Source organism: Netta rufina (assembly GCF_964035555.1).
Source record: "Netta rufina genome assembly, chromosome: 21".
Taxonomy (NCBI): Eukaryota; Metazoa; Chordata; class Aves; order Anseriformes; family Anatidae; genus Netta; species Netta rufina.
This window is the reverse complement of record NC_140145.1, coordinates 9308123-9331014: the sequence shown is the minus strand read 5'-3', so window position 1 is coordinate 9331014 and position 22892 is coordinate 9308123. Positions and strand designations below refer to the sequence as shown.

At 37.7% G+C, this 22892-nt stretch overlaps 1 protein-coding gene across 2 annotated transcripts in view; it reads right to left on the bottom strand.

Annotated features, from left to right (window-relative positions):
* MED13 (mediator complex subunit 13) overlaps positions 1-22892 on the bottom strand; it is a 53109-nt gene that overhangs the window by 8999 nt on the left and 21218 nt on the right. The window contains exons 4-17 of one of the 2 annotated variants that reach the window (XM_084299834.1): positions 17516-17661; positions 17015-17065; positions 16228-16425; positions 15143-15337; positions 13951-14113; positions 13557-13667; positions 11011-11688; positions 7069-7285; positions 6014-6098; positions 5563-5684; positions 4341-4431; positions 3985-4199; positions 3316-3512; positions 1374-2290 (exon numbers count right to left, since the gene is read on the bottom strand). In XM_084299834.1, coding sequence (XP_084155960.1) covers positions 1374-2290; positions 3316-3512; positions 3985-4199; positions 4341-4431; positions 5563-5684; positions 6014-6098; positions 7069-7285; positions 11011-11688; positions 13557-13667; positions 13951-14113; positions 15143-15337; positions 16228-16425; positions 17015-17065; positions 17516-17661 — 3386 coding nt within the window. The remainder of the gene's footprint in view (positions 1-1373; positions 2291-3315; positions 3513-3984; positions 4200-4340; positions 4432-5562; positions 5685-6013; positions 6099-7068; positions 7286-11010; positions 11689-13556; positions 13668-13950; positions 14114-15142; positions 15338-16227; positions 16426-17014; positions 17066-17515; positions 17662-22892) is intronic. The other variant, XM_084299835.1, reaches the window with a different exon arrangement.

Here is a 22892-nt window from a genome sequence, read left to right as displayed (position 1 = left end):
AGGATAAAACAAAGCCTTCCACAAACAACCCTGATCCTAAGCTACCTTGTTTTTAAATAAGTCACCTTCTTCCAAAATTTACATGCTGTTCATGCAGGCCATCCAAAGGCAGATAGAAAAAGTTAAGCACACAGATTTAGAGTTCTCCCTCTCCCCCTCCTAACCAGATAAAAAACAAACAAGGAAACAGAAAAAAAAAAAAAAAATCATCTGTAGAGTTACTTCCTGCAAAAGCCTTAACATCTTAATATTTTTATTTCTTAGACTAAGTCACCAAAAAAAAATAATCAAGTTGTGCAAGTTTTAAACTGCAGAATTCTCACCTCCATGTAAAGGAAGTTTAGGCAGACTGCCACCCAGTGCTCACTTCAGAGAAGTCTCAAACACTCAGTCCATTTCATCAGCTTCCCACCACTATGCCATTTAATGCACCGTGTTTAAGAATCAAAAACTGACGCAAAATTTGTCAGGGCTATAGTTTCTTTGCCTTCTTCTAAAAGTCATTTTCACATCTTTTTATCCTAAGCATCAAGGTCACAATTATACCAAGTCTTCTCCTGTGTACCTGAAAACATTGATTTATCCAGAGCCTAGGCTTTTAAACGTACAGCCCCATCAATACACAGAAGCCTAGCTTTGTTCATCTTCTTCAGCCTCACTAATGACTATTAACTGTAGTTAACTTCTCAAAGTTCCATGTTTTACTGTTTACGCACCTATAGTTGGTGCTTGAAAAGACTGCTACTGAGAGAAGAGGTAGGTATGCAAATACACGCAGGCAGGAGTGTACCGTGAGACAGTAAATCATTAGCCAAGGCCTAGAAAGAAAACTCCAAAAATCTCTGGCAGATCCAACACACAGCAAAGGCCACAATAAAGCACATTTACCACACACCCCATTAAACTACCGCCCCCTCTTAAAGAAGGGGGCAGAAGCCAATTGAATCATACATCTTCTTGAATTCTACCACAGTAGCCTTTCGCAGTACAGTCACCATTTGAACCACCTACACTTTTTCTACATGCGCTCATTCCACAGAACCTCTGTGGATGCAGTCACCAAAAGCTGCTTTAAAAGAGTAAGTCTAGGAAAAGCATCTTGAACAGTTACTGTAGTCTTACATTACACTTCCAACCTGTTAGAATTATACGGTGGTATATGGTGTTCAAGGTCTACACTCTTCTTGCTGTATGGTACCACCATAGAAGGTAAAAAGAAGCGTTATTTTGAACACTGTTAAAGCAGACGTTTATGAAAGCATGCAGGTGGGAAAACGTTTAAAGCATCCAGTACTTGAAACCAAAAACCTTTAAAAAAAAAAGTAAAAATTCAGAGGTAGAAGAGCAGCAAATAAATTGTTTTCAGTATTTACCATTTCTTTTTGACCAGTGGTGCAAGCAAGTCGTTTTCACAAGTGCTTCATCAACTTTTCCTCCTGACATATTGTCCATGAACTGGCGTCCATGTTCCAAGGCTAAGTAGCAGTCATTGCAACAATCCCTTTCTTCTACACGTACCAGGTTGCTAACTGCACTGACTTTGGGGATAGGATCTTGATCTGCTGCTCCAAATGGTGAGAACAAGTTGGTGCATTGATCTTGCAGCAACAGTATTAACTCATCAGGCAGTTTCTCAGGTTCTTTCAGTCCTCCACTGCCATGTTCGACAGAAGTAGCTCTGAGAGCTTCAAAGCGTTTTTCTGCTTCCTTGCCACACTCCGTATTACGTCCTAAAATATCCAATTCATCTTCAAGAAACAGTCCAGAACTGTTGCCAAATTTTCTATTCATAACAGCACTGAAACCACAGGTACACCTATACTGGGCCTCTTGTGTTGGATCGGGAATGTAAACTCCAACATCAGCACCTTTGATGTTCATATTGCAAACACATATGCAGCAGCTGTCAAAGTTACAGTCTTTGAAGAGATTCATTACAGACTCTGAAAGGATGAGATTCACATAAAGACTGTGTGCCTCTGGAATGGAAGGCACAGTTGCAGGTTCAACAGAATTAAGCGGTCTACATGTTGATGGTGTGGAAGCTGGTGAGTATAAATCAGAGTTCTCGTACTTGACTGAACCCTGTGCACTTGCCGGTCCACCAGCTCCACGAGGTGTCCGAGGAGTCCTTGGTGTTCTAGGAGTTGGGAAACGAGGGGTGGAAGGAGAAGGGAGAATTCCAGCTCCACTGTTACTGGGTGGTGCACTACTTGGTGGCATCCCAAACGGAGTATGAGTTTGTGGTGTGTACGCAGGGCCGTACTCTTGATCCATAGTGCTTCCATCACTGATTGGAGCCATAAGAAGAAAGAAATAATTTAAACAAACTTCAAAACCAATACACCACGTAAGTCTCAGATTGCTAAATAAGGGTCTTCCTAATTAAAATTTGCTTATTTGAACTAGTCTTTCATAATCTACAGAAATAATTTCATTCCCTAATGAACTTCAGGAGCATTTGCTCTAAATGACTTTGCAGGATTCCATGTATGGATTCTGCCAATAGCAGATTCAGCTAGATTTATGAAATATCACCTGGAAATATTTAACGTTTTTTTTCTAAGCAGCTGAATGTTTCCCAAGACCTGTAAGGCTGATAAGACCTGGGAACACGTTGCTTATAAGCGACCTAATAGAAGCAACATCAGTATTTGCAACAAAATCAGAAACACTGCAACTTTATCAATAAATACACAGCCTCCTCATTGCCTAATCTGTCTATAGAAGCTACTAATGCAGAAGGAGGAATAAATATTTCCTTCAAGAACTGCCAGCAAAACCATCACTACCAAACACAGATTAAAGAAATGCTTCCTGTAATACTCCTGTTACAAGGCAATATCACTCTAGGCATAGCTTCCAATAAAAGTAATTTTCTTTTCTAATTCCAGTACAGATGAGATTATTACTACTTAAGAAAATAATTTAAGAAACAGAAGCACCACCTACTAAATCCTTACAGTAGCTATACCACCACTGCAAAAAAAAAGTCCCAGGTTTACGTTTATCTTGATTGTTACCATCTTCATTACTTATTAAAACTGGACTTGCACCATTAAGCTTCCCCAAGAAACCTTTAAATGAGACAACAAATAAAGTGTATGCACAGTTAAGAAGCTATTTCAGGAGACACTCTCTTGTAGTAAGGTTTAATCAAAGATTGTTTGAAAGACTTCTGTCAGTTGTCTAAACAGTGTCTTTATAATTTTTTCTCGTTACAGGTTTATTAAAAAAAATAAAGCTAAGGAGTACTTTATTGTGTAAATAACTGAAAACCGTAAAAAGCTCAAACATTTGTGGCATAAGTCATACCCATCTTTGATGAATGGCATGGCAGGTCCTGGAGGAAGTAAATCCAACTTTCCCACAGTCCAACTCTGGCGATAAATGCATTCTTCTGGCAGCTTGATGGGAGGGAGACACTGGCTAGGAAGTGTCTTCAGTGGTGCAAACATGGAACATCCCACTAAGGCTTGGCAGTTCTCAGGTTTATAAACATAAGAATAATCCTAGAAGTTATACATGGTAAAGCATCAGCATGCAAATTAATAACATTACATCAGCAATAAAAAGGCTTCTTAAAAAAATAGAACTGAATAAGAGTTCAAACAGTAGCTCTTTAATATTTAATCCAGATAAAGCCGTACAGTGGAAGTTAAGATTTACACATACATCATTGGCGCCCATCAAGTGATATGTCAATACAAAACAAACCATGAATTATCAAAACTTTATCATTAGTTTACCAATGGGTAATTGATATCAATGGGTAATTGATATCAATGGGTAATTGATATATCACTCTTTAAGTTTATGTTGTAAAATAACACATTACTTATTAGATGTATGTTGCCTACATCAGTATAATACAGGGAAAAAAGTTACAAATTGTACTTAGTCTCCCACCAATCCTATTCAGGATTAAGTAATAGATTGAACAATAATCAATAGAAACATATCAGAACTATCAGCACTACCTACCTTTATTTCAGCAGGTTTGGGGCTGCAGAAACCCTCATCTACTTCAATTCTGAACTGAGCTCCCACACTAGAGCTATTCCCTTCAAGTACTGTTCCTCCAAGTGTAGTGTCCATGCTGCCATACTCCTTATTATTCATGTTCATTGGTGAAAATCCCATAATATGCTGTTCCAATGAAGGTGGAGTTGGATACATTTTATGGAGATCCGCAGTGCCTAATTTCAGATTAGAAGTAGGCTTTAGAGTATGACAACAGTTTGAATTGCTTTCTTTCTCCTAAGATTTCAGTAGGGTAAAGGAAGCATGTTTAAATGTTTAAAACTAGTATTCTATTTAAAGAAGAAAATAAAGCTTACTTATGCATGACAGCGGGTCTAAATTCCCTGCTTTTGCCTCTTTGCAGTTGGATTTGTCATCAGCACCATTCACTGTTCTTTTAGATCCAGGCTAAGAAAAAAAAAGTAGTACTCTATTAAAATCATTTTAGACATGAACACACATTCATTTTCCCTGATAACAGGAAATTTCATGTACAGTGGATGTAGAAGGATGAGACTTTATATAATTTTATGTAATATTTAGAAAACCTATAATAAATCATAAGTTTGATACTAGTAATTGGTGTCACCCTTGTCTTCCCTTAATATTTGTACGTCAGAATACTCCCCCGTCAAATCATGACGCTATTGAAATGAAAGACCAGTTATAAAGTAGCTCTCAGCCCGTTAGCAGACACCAAAAAAAGCTAAATAGGGCTGCCCACAATCTCTCATAAAAAATACACACTCCCAAAGCCACGCTAACATTACTGATGTTACCATATGAACGGGAATAGAAAGAGATAAATGCAACTCCTGGAACAAGAGTTAAAGGGAAGAAAAACTGTTTAAATTAAGAGATATTTTACAATGTTTAGACAGTACTGTAGTCTACAGAACATAAGAGTCTTCGTGTTTAAGAGCAAATAAGCTTGCTTTATGCTCTATATAATGACGACCTTTGATGGCCATTAAGATCCTTCACGCCTTTACTCAACTACCGCTCCCATTAAAGTTGATGGGTATTTTGTCTGAGTAAGGAGATTTAGGTTTATGCATGGAACAAAGTCCAATTCAGAAAAGACAACTGATTACCAACAGTACTGAGACAGAAACAAGAAAGATAATGAATTCAGAGCCACTAGAGACTGCAAAAGAAACTGTTCCAAGACAATAACTACTGCAATGAAACAGCTCCGTTGGCAAAAGGTCCGTCCACGTGTTTAAATGCTTCTTTTCTTCCACGTTTTTGTTTGTTTTCAGTATTACCTTCATTGACTAGCTAATTTATTAATTTTAGCTAGAGATATATTCTAGCATATACTGTCTGATTTGCGAGGATATGCAAGATCAAAAGCTTTTTTGTATCAAAAATGATTGCATGAGCCAAACAGAACAGCATGTCTGTTCTAGAGGAGTCACAATACTTGCTTGCAAGTTCCCCTAAAACCACCAAAACCACCCACAAAACACAAGAACACATACATGTTACTTGCAGTTTTTTGTCTAGCAGCTGCCATGCGTTTTGAACATCACTTACTGTTAGTTCATCCTCATCAGAATTGAAGAGATTGTCAAGGTCTGTATAGGAGACCACCAAGTCTGTTTCATGGAACAGGCTAGTTGATGCAGTGCGAGCATGAGCAGCAATACGTTGGGCATCTATAAAGAAAAACAGATTACAGAAACACTGGTGATGTGTGCTTTAAAAAGCCACATTTAAAGGACTATTTCAACAGCTGAAAATATACGCATGTTCTCAGTTCCATTCAAGTGTCTTACACATAAGTGAGGTCCCTTCAATTTTATTACATTTGGATTTTATAGCCACCTTTTATTTGCAAGGTTCAACAAATAAAGTGCATTTCCAAGATGATCCTGAATTCTGAAGATACAGGGTAAGACACAAAGTAAAAACACAGTAGCCTGTTGAGTCCATTGACTATTCAAATGATCATTAATACACCACAATTTAAAAAAAGTCTTTTTACCTTGCTTGACAGAAGGACTAAACAGAGACATAGCATCCTCTCCTTCATGAGATAAAACTGTAACACTGGATGCACCATCCTCAGCCTATTAACAAAAAAGGTAGAAAAGTTCACTTAAATCAATCTGGGAGAAGGACACTATTTCCCTATGGAAATTCTTGTATGCATGGGAAGGATCAGGTTCTCATTAGCCTTCTAGCTCAGCAGGGTGTAGCCTGGGAGTCTGGTTAGTGGTATCTGCTCATGGAGAAGGAGGCTTAGAATACAGACAACATGCCACCAACACACAGAGTAAAAGCATGGATAACATACATCTTAGGCTTTTGTGTTAGGGATAAACACTTAATTTAGAAATCAAGCTGTGGATTCTTGCTCTAACACTTTATTGAAAAAAACATTTATTATGAAATGCTATACATTAGCTATACTGGTAATTATTAACAAAACTCTCAGTACAGGAGTGTAAATGTACAGTAGTCCTCCTAATAAACCAATTTATTTCATATACAAGCTCTCAACGAAGTTAAATTTTCTTCCTTTTTGGAGGGTGGGTGAGAGGGGAAGTGGACAGGGAGTCAGGAGCTTGGTACTTCTGTTTTAAATACAGCCTCACATAGTTGGCCCTGGTTAAAGGACAAGGAAAAAGTGCAATTCACTGTCCAGGCAACAACTAGTCAGAGTTCACCTCCTCTTCCCTCAACCTTTCCACATATGCACAGAGCATTTGCTTTGTTTTTACAGTCTTCCACAAGTATATGCTGTCACCCATTTCTAGAGAGAGGATCCTGAGCCAGATGGATTTTTGTTCCGATCCAGCAGCATTCTCCCAGAACAAGCCATAAGGGTTAGTGCAACAGCACCACCAGTGTGCCAAAAAATAAAAATAAACTAGGTGTGTAGTTACTGCATGAATGCTGCATTCTTCATTTATTATTTCTGCTTGAATCATTTTTAGATGTACTTCTAAATACAGAGAAGGATTTATGTTATATTTAGTGACTAAAGCAATTTGTTTCAATCTCATCACTGATTTGTGTCCTCACTTCTTCACTCACCTTGTGTTTCTTCCCAGCTTCCCTCTCGATGTTCTGCCTATCTTTTTTACTATCAGGAAATAAGAATTCCACATCACCATCAACAAAGGCATAAGGATCAATTTCAGGTTCCTGGTCAGCTTCTGACACTACTGCTGCTAGGTATTGGTTTTTACTCTGATACTGTTGCACCAGTTCATCCGAAACCTTTAAAGGCTTTCTACATTGCACCATTAATCTGCACAGGAGAAAAAAAAATATCACAAAATATTATTTATCACTTACGTGGAAATAGGTCTGCTATCCCACAGCCCTTCACAAAAGCAATTTCATCTTTCCTTTCCCTTTTTTTCCCTTCCACCCCAGCTTCAGAAAACTTTTTGGGAAAGAGATGAAATCATTAGTCATGTAATACAGCCTCCTTACACACGTCAGATACAGCACTGTGACTCATTCTGACTATCTCTCCTCAAGCATTGTCAACCCAGATAAAGATTAGTAATTCATCCCAGGCCGTAGCTGTCATTTATTATAAAGTACAAACGTATTAAGCAGTCTGTAGCCACTAAAAGAAACTCACCGGGTTAAAAAATTACTTACTGCCATTCCCCATCCACGTTCAAACAAATGATCAGAAAGAAGTGATTAAATCTGAATTTTCTATATTTTAAGAATTTAATTCATGAGCGTTTAATTCAGCATAGAAAGGCAGCATGCCAATCCTTCTAATACCTGGCTGTGTCTAACACAACACAGACCAATACACTGTTGCACACTAAGTCTGGCTATGCAAAAAGCCCGTAACTACACAAATGCCACCACATTTAGCAGTCATTTAAATCACTTCTATAAATACCAGATGAAGGTCACAACACACCGATACCTAATTTACTAATGGGAATAAACAAACATACATTTGCTATTGTCAGCATTTTTCTTTTCATCCCATTTGGAGTCAAAAATGGAGTTGGAAGTACATAAATTATGTTTTTGCAACATTTACTGGTTTCTCATGTGTAATATTGCACCATCACAAAGATTTGTGATTTATTCTTTCCCTTTTTTTCTCATTTATTCTTTCCCTTCGCAAGCCACTCTCCAAGAAATGCTATCCCATAACAAACGGATGTGCCTCATGATGAGCAGGGCATGGTTTTTACAGCCTAGATCCAGACACTACCTGGAGTTTAAAATAAGGCTTACATTTCTCCTCTGAGAGACCAGAAAGCAAGAAAAACATGATACAGAACAATTCGAAGACTTCAGCCTTGGAATTCCACATCAGTGCAGTGATTTCTGAGGAGTTCTCCTTGCTGCCTTGCCTATCCCTGCCAACACAAGTCATATGCAAAAGGACAGAGGCAGGTTCACTCTGTCAAGCCTTCCTAGAAATAAGCTTTCCAAAGAAACATCTCACAGCCAACAAGTGTTAAATCCATCTACGCTGGTCATGGTAACACCCTCAATAACACCTTGCATTAGCCATTAATGCCACCATCTCCACCGCAGACAATGCTGCAACGAGTGTGGCTTTATGTCAAGAACTAGTGGTATTTATACGTGGAGCACCACTTGAAAAGAGCTGAAGTCTTCCTCTTTTCTAAATCCCATAAAAATTAACATGGGGGTGGAGGGAAGAGATAGAAAAACAACTTTCTAGGAACAAGGAATAAAACACCAGTAAAGACACACAGAAATTGCTGCTCGCTTTTGCTATTATTTTTTGATCAGCAAAGAAGAGAAATTAATAGCAAGATGCTCTGGTGGAAGAATGTGTAACATACATACACACACTCTCAGTAAATTTCAGTGAATTGTTAAATCAAACTGTAGCCCATACAAGGAACAATCATTTCTTGAATAGAAAAAGAGAAACCTGAAGTAGAGCTTATCTTTGGCTGGCTGAAATCAATTCAAGGGGAAAAAAATGCTACAATCCCGTAAATGCACATCTTGAAAAAGCTGAGATTCATTAGCTAATGCAAACACTTCAGCAACATTAACACGACAGATAAGGCTAAGAACACGAGTATGAGAACAGACCAACAGCTATAGGATATTCATTTCTGCTCACAGCTTTCCTACGCAGCAAATTCAACGCAACTGCTACCAGCGGCTTTCCACGGCTAGGAGTTAAACTAAATCCACACAAAGTTCCAGTCCTGTGAGTAGCTGCTTCAACTCTTCCAACACAAATTAAGCACACTACGTCCAGGGGAGGGACAGGACACAACTCTATAATGTGATACTGGTCACACTGAGAGTCTCCTTTCACCTGAATATAAAAAAAAGTGAATCAAAAATAATTGACAGCAACTTGGCTGACAGATGCAACTCTTGGTGCATTCACAGTGCATTTTTTTGTCCACGGATCACATCCGTAAAACAAAGTTTGTCACCTCTGCATCAAAGTGCCAATCGTGTTAAGTTTACCCTGCTATTAACAGCCCTGTCAGCAGCACCTGTTGCTTCCCATTACCATCCTTCTCCTGCTGCTTTCCTGCTTCAAGCTAGATGTCCTCACAAGGAAGGAAGGTAAAAGATGGACACCAGAAAGAATTTCTTAAGCAGTACAGCTGCGAAGGAGACAACCCAGAGGGCCAAGTGGTTTGGGTTTGTTTATTTTTGTTTTGTTTTTGTGTAGGTTTTTGTTTTTAATTTTTGTCAGTGGTGGTGTTTTGTTTTTTTTTTTTGCCTTTACTGGGAGAGAAAAACCATATTGATTAATTCTGCAGTAAAACAGAACTCAAACAGCTACCCCTGCTTTGACTCAATCAATGCAAGTTTTAACACCAAAACCACTAGTGCTATTTTCCTCTTTTGCTTCTAAGCTTCACAGTTTATCAAAACTTAAACAATAAAATGATCAATTTTTATCCTGATTGAAACAGTAGCAGAGAAGAGCATTTTAAAACCTGGTGCTAGATAACACTAGCTTTCAGAAATAAATTCAATTTATTCAACAGCAACAACAAAATTAACTTAATTTACACATACTTCATTTCATGACAATCATATCAGCTTAAGTACAAAGAATTTCAAAATCTCAAATACATTTCCTGTAGCTTAAAGGCTTTGGTTCTAACGAGGAACGAGTCTGACTCTCTCAATTTAGACAAGCTTCATTTAATGAATGAGGATCTCCCATCCAATCTAAATTCCAAGAGCAGTTAAGAGTAGACACACTAGTCACTTGTTTTCTTTGAATGATAACCAAGTCCTTGCTGTTGAACAGCAAACTCAGATCACAGAGAGAATGCAACATGTGCAAGAATGCCAGTTTATATGCTACAGGTTCCCAAGAGAAATTCCTGATAATAGAAAATAGCCATGGCCCACATTAACTTTGATGTCTTCTAGGAAGAAAGATTAGTTCCTTCACTGTTCTCATCAGTCATTTAAATAAACAGCTTTCAAAATTTAAGAACTCTTCCGAATAAAGACAAGAGCAGAACTGAGGTAGAAGGAACTTCATCTCTAAAAGGATAAATAAAGTACCACTTTAACGGGGCAAGTTTTAAAAATAGTTTTTAAAAAAAAAAAGTATTTAAAATGAGAATATAAATGAGAAATATATTTGGGTTTTGTTGTTATCGTTGTTTGGGACCATAAGTCCCAAATAGGCACAATTTGGCTACAGAGTAATTTTAGAGTAGAAAAATAATATTCATTACCATCTGCTAATGCAGAGTGTTAATGAAGAAAAGCTGGAAAGTCTTACTACATATTTGACTGTGCTTCACGCTTGCATATTACAAGTATTGTCTTCTTATGTATGCACAGCACAGATAAAGTTAGGCTCACACTCAGCAACACTGCTCGAGCTGATGAGAGCAACATTAAGTGAAAAGACTGTTTAGTGAAAGACTGTTAAGTGAAAAAACTGCCTTTGTAAGGAGTAAGGCCTTTGGCCTTTCAGTTTCCTCACTTTCTCACATTACTGTAGCACTGCGTATTACTTACTCTGTAACTGATGTTATGTTTTCCTGTTCAGCAGGTATTACTGCATCATCTCTCAATTTATCACTTGGAAGCTGAGGTGGTAAGAATTCCACATCCTTTTTCTTTGGAACTTTATAATACTTCCAAGTAGTATCTGCTTCATCTTCCTCCAAATTCACTGCAGTACCAACATACATTGTAGGCTCTATAACTTCAGGAAATTGGGCTGGAAAAGGCTGAGATAAGCCATCAAGTCTGTCTTCCATTGTTTTTGTGGGAACCAAGGGATCTGGCGTTGGCATCTGGTAGAAATGTTGAGGAGAAGAAGGAGCTTTGGTTACCCCTTCATCAACTACATCACATGGGTGAGGACTAAGTGGTGGTGGTTGAGGTGAATTTGCCATTTCAGCATTATGCATCTGAGGAGTCTTTGCTACATCATTAGTTCGGATATTTGAAAATCTCACTTGACTGTCTGGTGCAGTCATCACAAGCCTCTGACTTGCTGAATCTGCCTCCATGGCAACATCATCACTGATAGATACACGATGATGAAAAGGAGTCAAAGGGCGTTTTTGTGGCTTATCCCCTTTGTCTTGCTTCTCATTTGTCTTGTGCTTTGGAGCTGCTTGCTGTTGCTGGCCCACAGGTGGTGCCTGCCCCTGTTGACCTGAATTTCTTGGTTTGAGATTTTTGTGCCTGCAGAATTAACATAGGGGAAAATACTTCACATTAATCTTTCAAATATGTCTATCACAGCATTTTCATTAGGTAAGAATCAGCTTCTAAGTCATTAAACAGGTGATTATAGAAGTCTGATACCATTCTGAAATGAAGCTGCCTCCTCCTGACCATAACTCAATTTAAGAACAGGAATAACATTGTAATATTTCAGAATACTATTTAAAAAATTGAAAGTGCTGTCTTATGAGGCCAGAATCCACATTATCCTCAAAGGCATTTATAAAATACTGTCTTCGGTTATCAAAAATAGATAGCCATATGAGCAAGCTGCTGCTTTTAACTTCTACCAACACTGCTGAATCAGTACAACAACATAAGAATTAGCAAATGACTTCTTGGATTCAAGGATCAATACTAACCAATAGTGTTGTGCAAGTCTCTGTGTTAAAGAGTTGAAAATTAACATCAAGAATTTAGAAGTCAAGCTGTCAGTCCTACAAAGCTATAAAATATTCTGTAGTTGTAAAATACCTTTTGCAGCTATTTGCCTGCAAATTTAGCAAGGAAGAGTCAATGTCTCAGCTGCATTAATATAGTTAGGTTTTGGTGGGGTGGGGGTGTGTCCACTCCCCTTCCCCCCCTCCAATAAATGCACTTGAACTTAAACATTTTAGCTTGGAGCTGAAGATGCCAGCTTTCTAGATCATCTAACAGAACGAGAGACACTAAATATCAAAGCCTGAAATGAAACTCTTAGGATTAAGCTACTGAACTGCACGTACATCCTTAGCACCCGGGTATTCTCTGCTGTTCTATTAGGAAAGTTACAAAGTACACAGCTTGCATTAAAACCAGGATTATGCAAGAATAAAAGGTAAGAGGTATCAAAATCTATTTTTACTTTATACTCTCGTAAACATACACGCACACTTCTCACTGCTTAGAATTCAAAGCATAGAGAACAATAAGGGCTTTGTTTGTTTGTTTAAAGTCTTTGCAATTTCTCTTCAGGGAACTGCAGATTTCTAATACATACCTCATCCAGTTAATTGACAGTTTTCTCTTAGCTAGCACTATCAAACCTAAATTCTCCTTTAGGAGAAATTCAATCCCCCACCTTCCACCAGCTCTTCTCATGCCACTAGTATTTCTAGAGAACTTAAACATTTCAATGAAGGAGAAAAAACGTAGTTCTTTCAACATGCTATACTCTCCAGACATTAATTTTGTTAATATTCTAATATTCAAATTGCAAGGTAATCAGTGTACCAATTGAAATCAGAGAAGTGTTTGCACCTTTGCAACACTTCAGTCACCTAAATGTTCTATAGCAAGTACAAAAATGAAACATTAATGTTTCCATTTATGTTAAACAATTTTAAACAAGCTTGTTTAGGACAAACTACTACTGCACCTGCCCATGGAATGCCGTATTTCACAAAAAGTAAATGCTCCTCAAGACAACATTCACCCATGCAACAATGATCTTGTTCACTGACAGCTTTTTTCTTTTAAGACTAACACCACAGCCCTCTAGAACAGGTTCTTAATAAGTAAGGCTTCCCCTTTCCGTCACTGCCCATGAGGTAGTTTCTACCCTTAAACAGGCCTACATAATTCCAGACCAAGCCTCAGAAATCGTCACTGAGCTGCCATTAGGTCCACTCAGACAATTCACATGAATAAAAACTTCACGTTATCTTATTGGGCAGTTTCAAGACCTAAAATCGCATGTAGGATGAGATACAAGTATGTTTGTTTTTAATGACTTTCTTATAAGCAGCTGTTGCTTAATTAGTCACAAAGAAGCCATCATGAGCCCTCTCCTGAGCACTTGAATCTCAGTGTACACTGCTGGACTACAGGTCTGACAATTACTGTACCTTGAACAATTGCAATTTGTCCTCTGCGTGGCTTCAACAAAATCCCAGGATGCTACCTTGTCAGCTGTCTCTTCATCACACAAGCCATTTGATGTAGCAGAATATTTCCGCCTGTGATTCAGTATTGGGAGAGTTATTTGGGATCAACACATTTATATCTAAGCCTCGAGAGCAGTTTTGTGACACAGGATTCAGCAAAGAAATCATGAACAAACTTTTGCTAACACATTAAACTGAGAAATAAACAACATACTAGTTAGGATCCAAATTAACTTCTTTAAAACACGTAACTAAAACACTTTCTACTAGCAGTCATAACATCTTTACCAGAATTATTTTCTACAACACATACAAAATATGGTATTTCTTTTAGTTTCCTAAAGTGAATACATACTTGTTCTGTGCTCTGTTCATATTGCATTCTTGCCAAACTCTGTCCACCACTTGATTAGCTAGTTTTCTAGGTATTTTGCCACCATGATGGCTAGTACTGTCAGAGATAAATCCATCAGAAACCGAAGAAAACTTCACCCATTTCTGGGCAGATTGAGCATCAACTGAAAAGCAGCACCAGAGGAAACAGCTTTAGGCAATGAGATAATACACTCACAACCACTATGAGTCCAATTCAACCAACACTGATTGAACATCCCAGAAGAAAAAAGTACCTTTTTAACTCAATGTCAGGCAATAAAAACAGAAGATTTACATATAGTAGCAGATTATTAAAACACAGCTCCATCAAGTAGAGGGGAAGAAAAAAAACAGAAATGTTTGTTATAACTGGGCTAGCTATTCTTTATTTGCCCAGGAACTACAGGCCTGAAAGAGAAAACAACATTGCTCATACATCAGGAAAACTTGAGCAAAACTACCTGTTAGCAAGTTTAACGGTTTTGTTTGTTTGCTGGTTAGTTTTGGTTTTACATTTTTTGTTGTGGTTTTGTCATCCCTGTCCTGTGTGTCTTATTTGCCTCCCAGCCCCCCAGGTCTTCTGCTACCATCATTTGAAGGAAAAAAAAAAAACAAAAATACGAAGAACCACTTACCCCTTTTTTGCACAAAAAGAGCTATTTATAAAGCCATAGGAAACTACTACTGAGCCTTACCTGCTTTGACTTAAAGCAGTATTCTATAATAATTACTCACTTGGTTCAGAAGGCTCACAGCCTATAGGAAGTCAAGTACAAAGAAGCTTCCTGGGACTGTGAAAAGGCTGAAAACATCACCTTGCTTATCAATAACCAAGATACACAATGATGTTTATAAAGCTACTCCAAATACATACGCACATTGGCAGGGGGACAACACAAAGACCTTGACCACAGAAATGTAAAGTACTGGACTACAGCATCAGATACAAAAACAGTCCTTACTTTACCCATTTAAAAAACATTTAAGTTAATTTTGCCCGAAAATGAAGAATAAAAATTGTGTTTTACGACAGACTCATTAATTTTTAAAAAAGTGATTTTGTTAACAAGTTAGTTGTACAGTGAACATCTGAAACCTTTCTAAACACTGCTAGATTTTAAGCAGCAGCGGTTAAAATGATTTCCCGCATGTAGAAGCTAACTTTACTATACCTGTTTGAACTTCCTCTGGGGATGTCGGTGGAGTCAGAGTTACTGAAGACATTGCAGGATCGCGTGTGGAAGCAGGCACTTGGTGGACACCCAAGCAAGTAGTTGAACAGTGAGACGCCCCAGCAGTACTAGGAGTAGGGATGTCTGTCTGAGGAACTAGAACGAAGCACGCTGGATACACCATTCGCACGCCAGCTGAAAAAATAACAAACTTATTTTACAGTTGTTCACCAACAGTTTACATTTAAAATAGTCAACAAAAGGATCACCTTACCAGTTGCCTGTAAACTTACCTATGCTTTCTGCCTACTAAATCACTAACTGTGGACAAACATCTGTTGTCATCATTACCTTAAGATTTGTTTTATACAGAGGATTTGGTTGAATGTATGAAAAAGGCTTTTTTTTTTTTTTTTTTTTACAGGCAGAGGCAGCCCTAGCCTACACATACTACTACTCGAGTCTATTGTTTTGGTTTATAAAACAAACTACTGACATAGCTTTTAGTACCATGTAAAAGTGACAATATTCCTATCACTGTCATCAGTCTCTAACCATCACTGCAATACAACCTTGCATCACTTACTACAGAGAAATGATGACATTAGTTGGCAAATCAAAGGTCAGTAGCGCTCAACAAACAAAAACTACTGTGTCCCAGGAGGTTAGATTTTAGAAACAAGAGGAGATAAATGCAGTGCCTGAGTACATTAAGTTCTTCAGGTTTGCGGTTTTGAAGAAATCCCTGAAAGGCACATCTGTTCTGTTTGAATTTGCACAGAATCTGAAACAGTACAACATGCTTTTGATGCATCTCAGATGCCAACAGTGACAGTCTAGTGTTTTCGTTTTAAATATAAAACAGTCTTGCTTCTCAGTGCACAAAGAAAAATGCCTTATCTAATAGGTCTGTAAAACCCAATTTAAGTAGCCACTCGTTTTAGATAGGCCCAGTCATTAAATAGAAAAAGAAAAGACCAACAGCTATTGCAAATGGCTGCAAAAGAATAAAATGGGGTCACTTCCACATGCAGAATTTTGAAGACCTAACTAAACAGTTTCAGTAATTAGAAGAGAACACATACCAACAAGGACTTCAACAGCAGCTAAAGAATCATCTTCCCAATCCATGTCTTCTTGCTTTTCCTCAGACCCCTCCTTCAAGTTAGATGTGACAGGATAGAATTGTTTCCATTCACCAATCAGCTTTTTTGTTGATGAATCAGAAAGCTTGAATGACTGCCCTGTGAGTGTGCCATTTAATCCAAAGGGACTTAGAATAACTAAAAAAAAAATAAATACAAGTAAGTTAGAGATTATATCTAACCAAAATTTGCACTTCCCACTGAAACAGCATTAGTGTTATTTCAGCCACACCAAATAAACAACTTACCATTGGTAAGTACACCCTGATCACATTTTACTATACTGCACAAGTTGGAGGCAATAGGTACACGTTGTTAAATGTACGTGTACTGTAAGAATCAAGGTATCACAATAACAATTACCTATTAATCTGTTTAAACAAGCAACAAGCACGTTTTCCACTGGGCTAGCAATGACTCTGCAATATACAGGTGGGATAAAAGAAGACCATTTCAAATCCCAACAGTTACGGAGTTTCCCCATCCTTTCATTCTGCTTGGTACAGTTACAACAACAATGCTACATATATAAAAGGAAGTAATCTGTTTCGTGTTTAGTCTTGTCCATATTAGAAAAGCACAGCTGCTGTTAAATTGCATTCAAAGAAAGCAAGTTTGGACACTGAGCAGTAATAAACAAGGGCAATGCATAGTCATGCAGGAGAAGTGATTTCTCTAGCCAGCACAAGTGTGTCTTAGACAGGGAATGATCAAACAGCCCACTAACCAGACTCAGGCCCCATCACTCCTTTGTCTTCGAGAGCATAGCCTGCATCTGCTGGTGGAACCAAAGGAATTTACAGGCAAGGAATAGCCAAATAAAAATGGGAAAGGGGAGTGAATAGAGTGAAAGTATGTCAAGTCAGAAATTGATTTCTAAAGGAGAGGTTGAGGAAAGTATGTGGCGGTTATAACGCATGTTGAAAAAGCAAAATATTTGAGTCACCCATAGGACAGTACTCAGAAATAAAGTTTACTGTATCGTAAAGTCACATTATTGGGCAACATGCCAAAAAGATGAATATGGAAATCATCCACCTGCAGAAGATCCAAAATCCAACTGGCTTCTGACTGGCTATGTCAAGACAGCAGATGTTTGGGTAGAACACGCAGTCAATGCAAAACAGAATGCCTCTGCTCCCACTCCCAGAAATCTGTACCAGAAATCCTCACACTGAACACCTACAAGGATTGATTTTAATACACACTAGAGACCAGTAAAACCTACCTTGAAAAGGGCTGTTAGACTGCTGGGCAAGGGTGAGGTGTTCTTCACTAAGCAGGTACACAGGTTGATGCTGACTGATCTCCACGCTGGTACAAACATTGCTGTCCCCATGTAAGAAAAAGGTGAACGAGCAGGACAAATGCTCACTGGGGAGACAGAAAACACAAATCCTAAGTAGAGATCTTACAATGGTAAGTTAATAGTTTTCTCACTATTTTGAAGGGATTTCATTCCAAAACATTCATTAATAAATACTCAAAAATCCATTCCATCTAAAAAACTAAACGCTAAATATATGTTTCCTTGAGGAACATACCATGTACTGCAGTTTAAAGACAAAAAAATCAATCAGGAGGAAAATAAGAGACACTAAGATTTCTCTTCAGATTGCGACTTTGTATTTTAATGTCTAGAGGAAATTTAAACATTTTTCTTTTTTTTGCAAATCAATTAAAAGAAAGTGTGACTTAATATTTTATAGTATATTTATTAAAAAGCTATAAGTATTGCTGAACATTCATTAACTTTAAGGAGGTCATATCTAGGTTCTCCTGTCAGAGATTCACTAAGCAAAACTTATATTTTAAGATTTATATTAAATATTTGCCAACAAGTAGCTTATTTAAAAGCAGAAAGAAAGGCAACAGCTTTGGGAAATTGAGATTTTGTTGTCAGGGTTTTGTTGGTGGTGGGTGTTTTCTTTTGTTTGTTTTATTGAATCTCATCTCCGTGTTCCTAAAGCCAGTCAAGTAACTAAAACTGAACTTCCATGCCTACAAACAGGAAGATATGAACAATTTAAGAAAAAGTCATTGTTAATCAAGTCATCAAAACACATATCAACATTTACTAATCAGATGCTTCACTGACAGCTTCTCAGTCTAGACTGATTGAAAAAAATACAGTCCTGTACAGGAAAAAATATATATATATATATCTTTCATACAACACTGAATTAAATAAACCTGGTTTACATAGTGCTTGACATAGCCAGTAACTAGTTAGCAGCTCCATGAAATCTTCTACCTCCTTCAGAGACTTCCCAATATTTGCAGCTATGCTGTGTTTTGTTACAAACATATAAACACCTGCAAGTACAACTAAGAAAATATTTTCTGTTACATCTAAATCATTTTGATGGCTCGTGTGAAATGTATTTCACCATTTTAAAGGGCAGGAAGAGATTGGGAAGGAAATAAAAGCAGAACCCTGCCAGCATGCTGCAGGAATAGTACATTTCAATACCTAATTCCATCCGAAAAATCACATTTTCAATAATTAAAAGAAAGTTGTACATGCACAACGATTTTGAGTTATATAGCTACAAGTCATCTCAAGTGTCAGCCAGACCAATAGATTCCCATAGGAAAGGAACAGATGTGCAAAAGCAAGATGCTGTTTACATTGGACATTAGATTAGGTCCAACATTTCTGTAACAGAAGAATGAAAGTCAAGGAGAACCTTAGAAATACTTCATAAAATTCTATACAGAAAATAAATCCTTTTCTATAAGAAGGGCAGCATCAAGCACCTGCTCAGTCTCAGGAAAAGAAATGAAACAAGTCAAGGGAAACAAGACTAAATGAAGTGAGTCAAAATAGCAGATGCTAGTGCATTTTTGCAAGGTCAAATGGAAGAGACACTCCATGAACTACCGTAGCCTAAAAAGACCACATCAATGCAACACCACTTTCTGCCCCAAGAATAAAATTAGACCCCATCAACACCAGCACTGCGTGCATACTCTTTGTGAAATTTTAGTCTATAGACTTTTTAGCGAGAACAAAAAACAGATTTTGCATTTCTGAAAAAGTAAAAAAAATTGTTTCTGGAGCTGGCACAATCCATTCAATCTATGGAAACAGAGATAAGGTGGCTTCCGGACTCTCACTCTAAAGACTCAAAGAGCAGCCACCAGGGCGGTCACTGCAATGAGAAGAAAACTACAGTGTAAAATACGTGGCCTCGACTACCAACAGATTTAAAGTAAGGGACCTAGAAGACTTCAAGGATGAGAAAGCCCACAGAGTTGAAGGCAGAACAGAAGTGCAGCACCACGCTTTTTATTACAGTATCTTAAAGCTGGCCGTGAAGAGAACTCAACAGAAACCGCTCTGGAGGGGGTGGCCTTGACTAGACCGTGACAATTTTCAAGGTGCTTCAAAAGCCAGTGGTGCTACACTGATCTGCTCTTCAGTTTTACTTATTTTATTTTTAAATAACATAAAGAGCCAGGATGCAGAGATACAAGTGAACTGTCATACTCACTGACCACTACTTAGCATAATTATTCAGTAATCTAGCTCAGGACGGTGTGTTCCCTGCAGAGGAAGTAAACTGCTCAGGCATCTCAACAACAGTGGTTTCCAAAATCTGGGAACGATGGAGCTAAGCATCTTGTTGATGATTTCAAGTTCGAGCAAAGTCACACAGTTAGCAAACACCACGAAGTTCCTATATAGAAATCTGATTAAACTTTAATCCCTGTGCAAATAGTTAAAGACTCATCTTGTCAAATTGAATTTTATTTTCAAAATATTGCGTGGTTTAAGGTGAAATAGTGGATGGTGCTGTTGGCTCCAGGTGACAGATAGCAATGCAGAAGCTTAGTATGAGGAAGAGTTAAAAGCACATATTCTTTAAAGACACTTTAAATGAGATTAAGCTATGTCTCTAGTTAACGCTACATTATTGCGCAGATAAAGGGCAGACATCTGTAGCATAATCTGAGAGAATTCAGATAAACCAAGACAAAGAGAAGCATCAGCATGATAACAGAAGCATGTCAATTCACTGCACTGCACAGCTACTCCTAAGTAGTAGCAAGGAAAATTCAAGGTCATCATGCAAAAGCCAAATCGAAAAAAAAAAAAAAAAAGAAGAAAATAATACAAAAAAGACATCTCCCCTCCCCCCATTGAGCAGGAGGGAAGTTTCCAACAAAATAATGAAGTAAGACAGTGGCCATTGTTGGCACTGACATCATTCAAACAGCTTTAGCATGAAAGCTGCAAGCGCACTATTTGTACCGGAGGAAAGCAGATCCACTACGCTACAATTGATTTGAAAGTCTCAATGCAGATTGTTCACTAATTCTGCGTATGAATTTAACAGAAAAATCAGGCACATCACCTTCAATTTTCGTTTTGGTAGGTGCAATGAAGTCATTTTATGCACAACAGAATGTGATTGTTTCGTAGTCGGAACACACAGCGAAATACTGCTGTCCTTAAACTCAACTGAAGGGAAAAATTTCCACGTGGTACATCCTGAAAACGAGTCATCTTAACTAAAGGTTAGCAAAGGCAAAACTGATATTTTATGAATTCAGACACAGCATTAAATTTCATCTAACTAGTCACGCTCAGGAATTGTTTCTTCCCATTTAACACCATCAACCCTGTGTTACAAAATTAATGCTTATGGAAAAAAAAGTCCCCACGAATACAAGGAAGAATTATTACAATAAAAAAGCAGAAATATACCAAAGCTCTTTGCAAAGGAATGAAGGAAAGGTGGTAGGAAAGGTAGAAGCAGAGCTCTAAGTTACTAGCTGTCCCTACATACACTATTTTATGGACTAAGCAAGAAACCCATAAACATGTATGCTTTTTATTACGTTTATATTTCTTTTTATTGATACATTTGCACATTCTCCAGCTCTCTAAGTTTCCAGAGATTCACTGGTAGCACACAATACTACCTCAAACTCAGCTCCGGAGAAATTTTCTCAAACCTTTCCAAAAGCTATTAAATTCCACCACTTGTCTAACTTCCTCTCCTGTTCTCAATGGCTCACACTGCAGACAAAAATCCTAATTAAGTAAAAATGACAGAAGCCCCTTCAGAATTTAGCAAGTCCACTTAGTTGGTCAAAAAGCATTTCACTTCAGGGTAAATAAGCAAATTGCTTTCACAATTTAGTCAAGTACACAAACCCAGAAAATCGGTGATTTCCTGCCTACTAATACAGAGTTCATCCTATGCTTTTATTTGGGGACTTTTTTTTTTTTCCCCAAGTACCTCGGAAGATCACTAGATAATTTGTGCAGAGCGTCTCATGACTGCAGTATAAAGAAAACCTATACCACAATGCTCACAACTTTTGTCGTACATGCACAGGGGTGAGACAGATGCCCCTCCTAAAAAGCCTGTCTTAAAGGTACTATTGATTCTCCACTTTTTTTTAATGTTTTTTTTTTTTAGTTCTACAGTACAATCAAGTATTGTAACGTGTGCATATTGAAGAGCAGAGGACAAAATTTTAAACAGAAAATTCTGAAAACGAAACCATATTTCTCAAATATATCATTTTCTTCCCCAACTCTAAATATAAATTGATTTCATTAAAGGCCTAACTACAGACCTTAACTATCAAAAACCTAGTGTCCAACACTGGTAACTGATCTCTGGATACAAACGTTATGAAGTGTTACCAGATTGAACATTCTGTATGAATTTTGATCTGAACACACCAGAACTCAGTGAGTTTCAACATCAAAAAGAAAAAAGATCCTTCAGAGACAAGAGATTACAATTCTATGTGAAAAGGAATGGAAACCACTGTGGACAATTTCAATAAATTTCTTTTTCTACCTTTCTAAGAGAAACTGAAGTGAAGGAGGGGAAAAGCACGCTGAAATTTACATATACATGAGGTTTCTGCATCTCCATTAGCAAATCTGAAAATGCCTCCTTGATAAAAAGATAATTAGGTCTGTTGTTTTTTTTTCCTTCTCCACATTAGTACTTCTGTAGAGCTTTATGTCTTCGAAGTGCTTCACAAACATTAGCTGCATTAGAACCTCACTAATCCACACTTCACTAGATTACACACTTCAAGTCAGCACCGCACTATGGCTGAAAGGCAAGGAGACTGCAGCAACATCAGAAGCAACAAAGGAGTCTGCAATTAAAGAAACCTTATACCACATTTGATAGCAAAGTCAAAAAAGCATTCAAATGCCTCAAAGAGAGAATGTTTCTTTGTTTTTATAGCTCTCGCATTTTTTCCTAGATTGTCTGCAAATTACTTCCAAGTTGATCCGAGTGGCTAACCAAGTCAGAGCACCGGCAATCATAACAAAATATTTACCATATTCTCACTATGTATTTTTCTATTCCCATTTCCTAGAAGAGGAAAATGGACATTGCAAAGCTAAATTATTCTCCCAGAACTAATGACTTGCATAATTACTTTTCTACCATTTCCCTTTCAATCAGGCAGAACACTTCATTTAGGAGCACCAACACAGCAGAGATAAGAGTTATAAGTCTTATTAATACTGTTCACTATTTCTGATTGTTATAAAGTGTTTGCTAAAAGCTGGAATGCATTGGCCAACACCCTGAATCCTTTGGGGCATTTTGACCAAG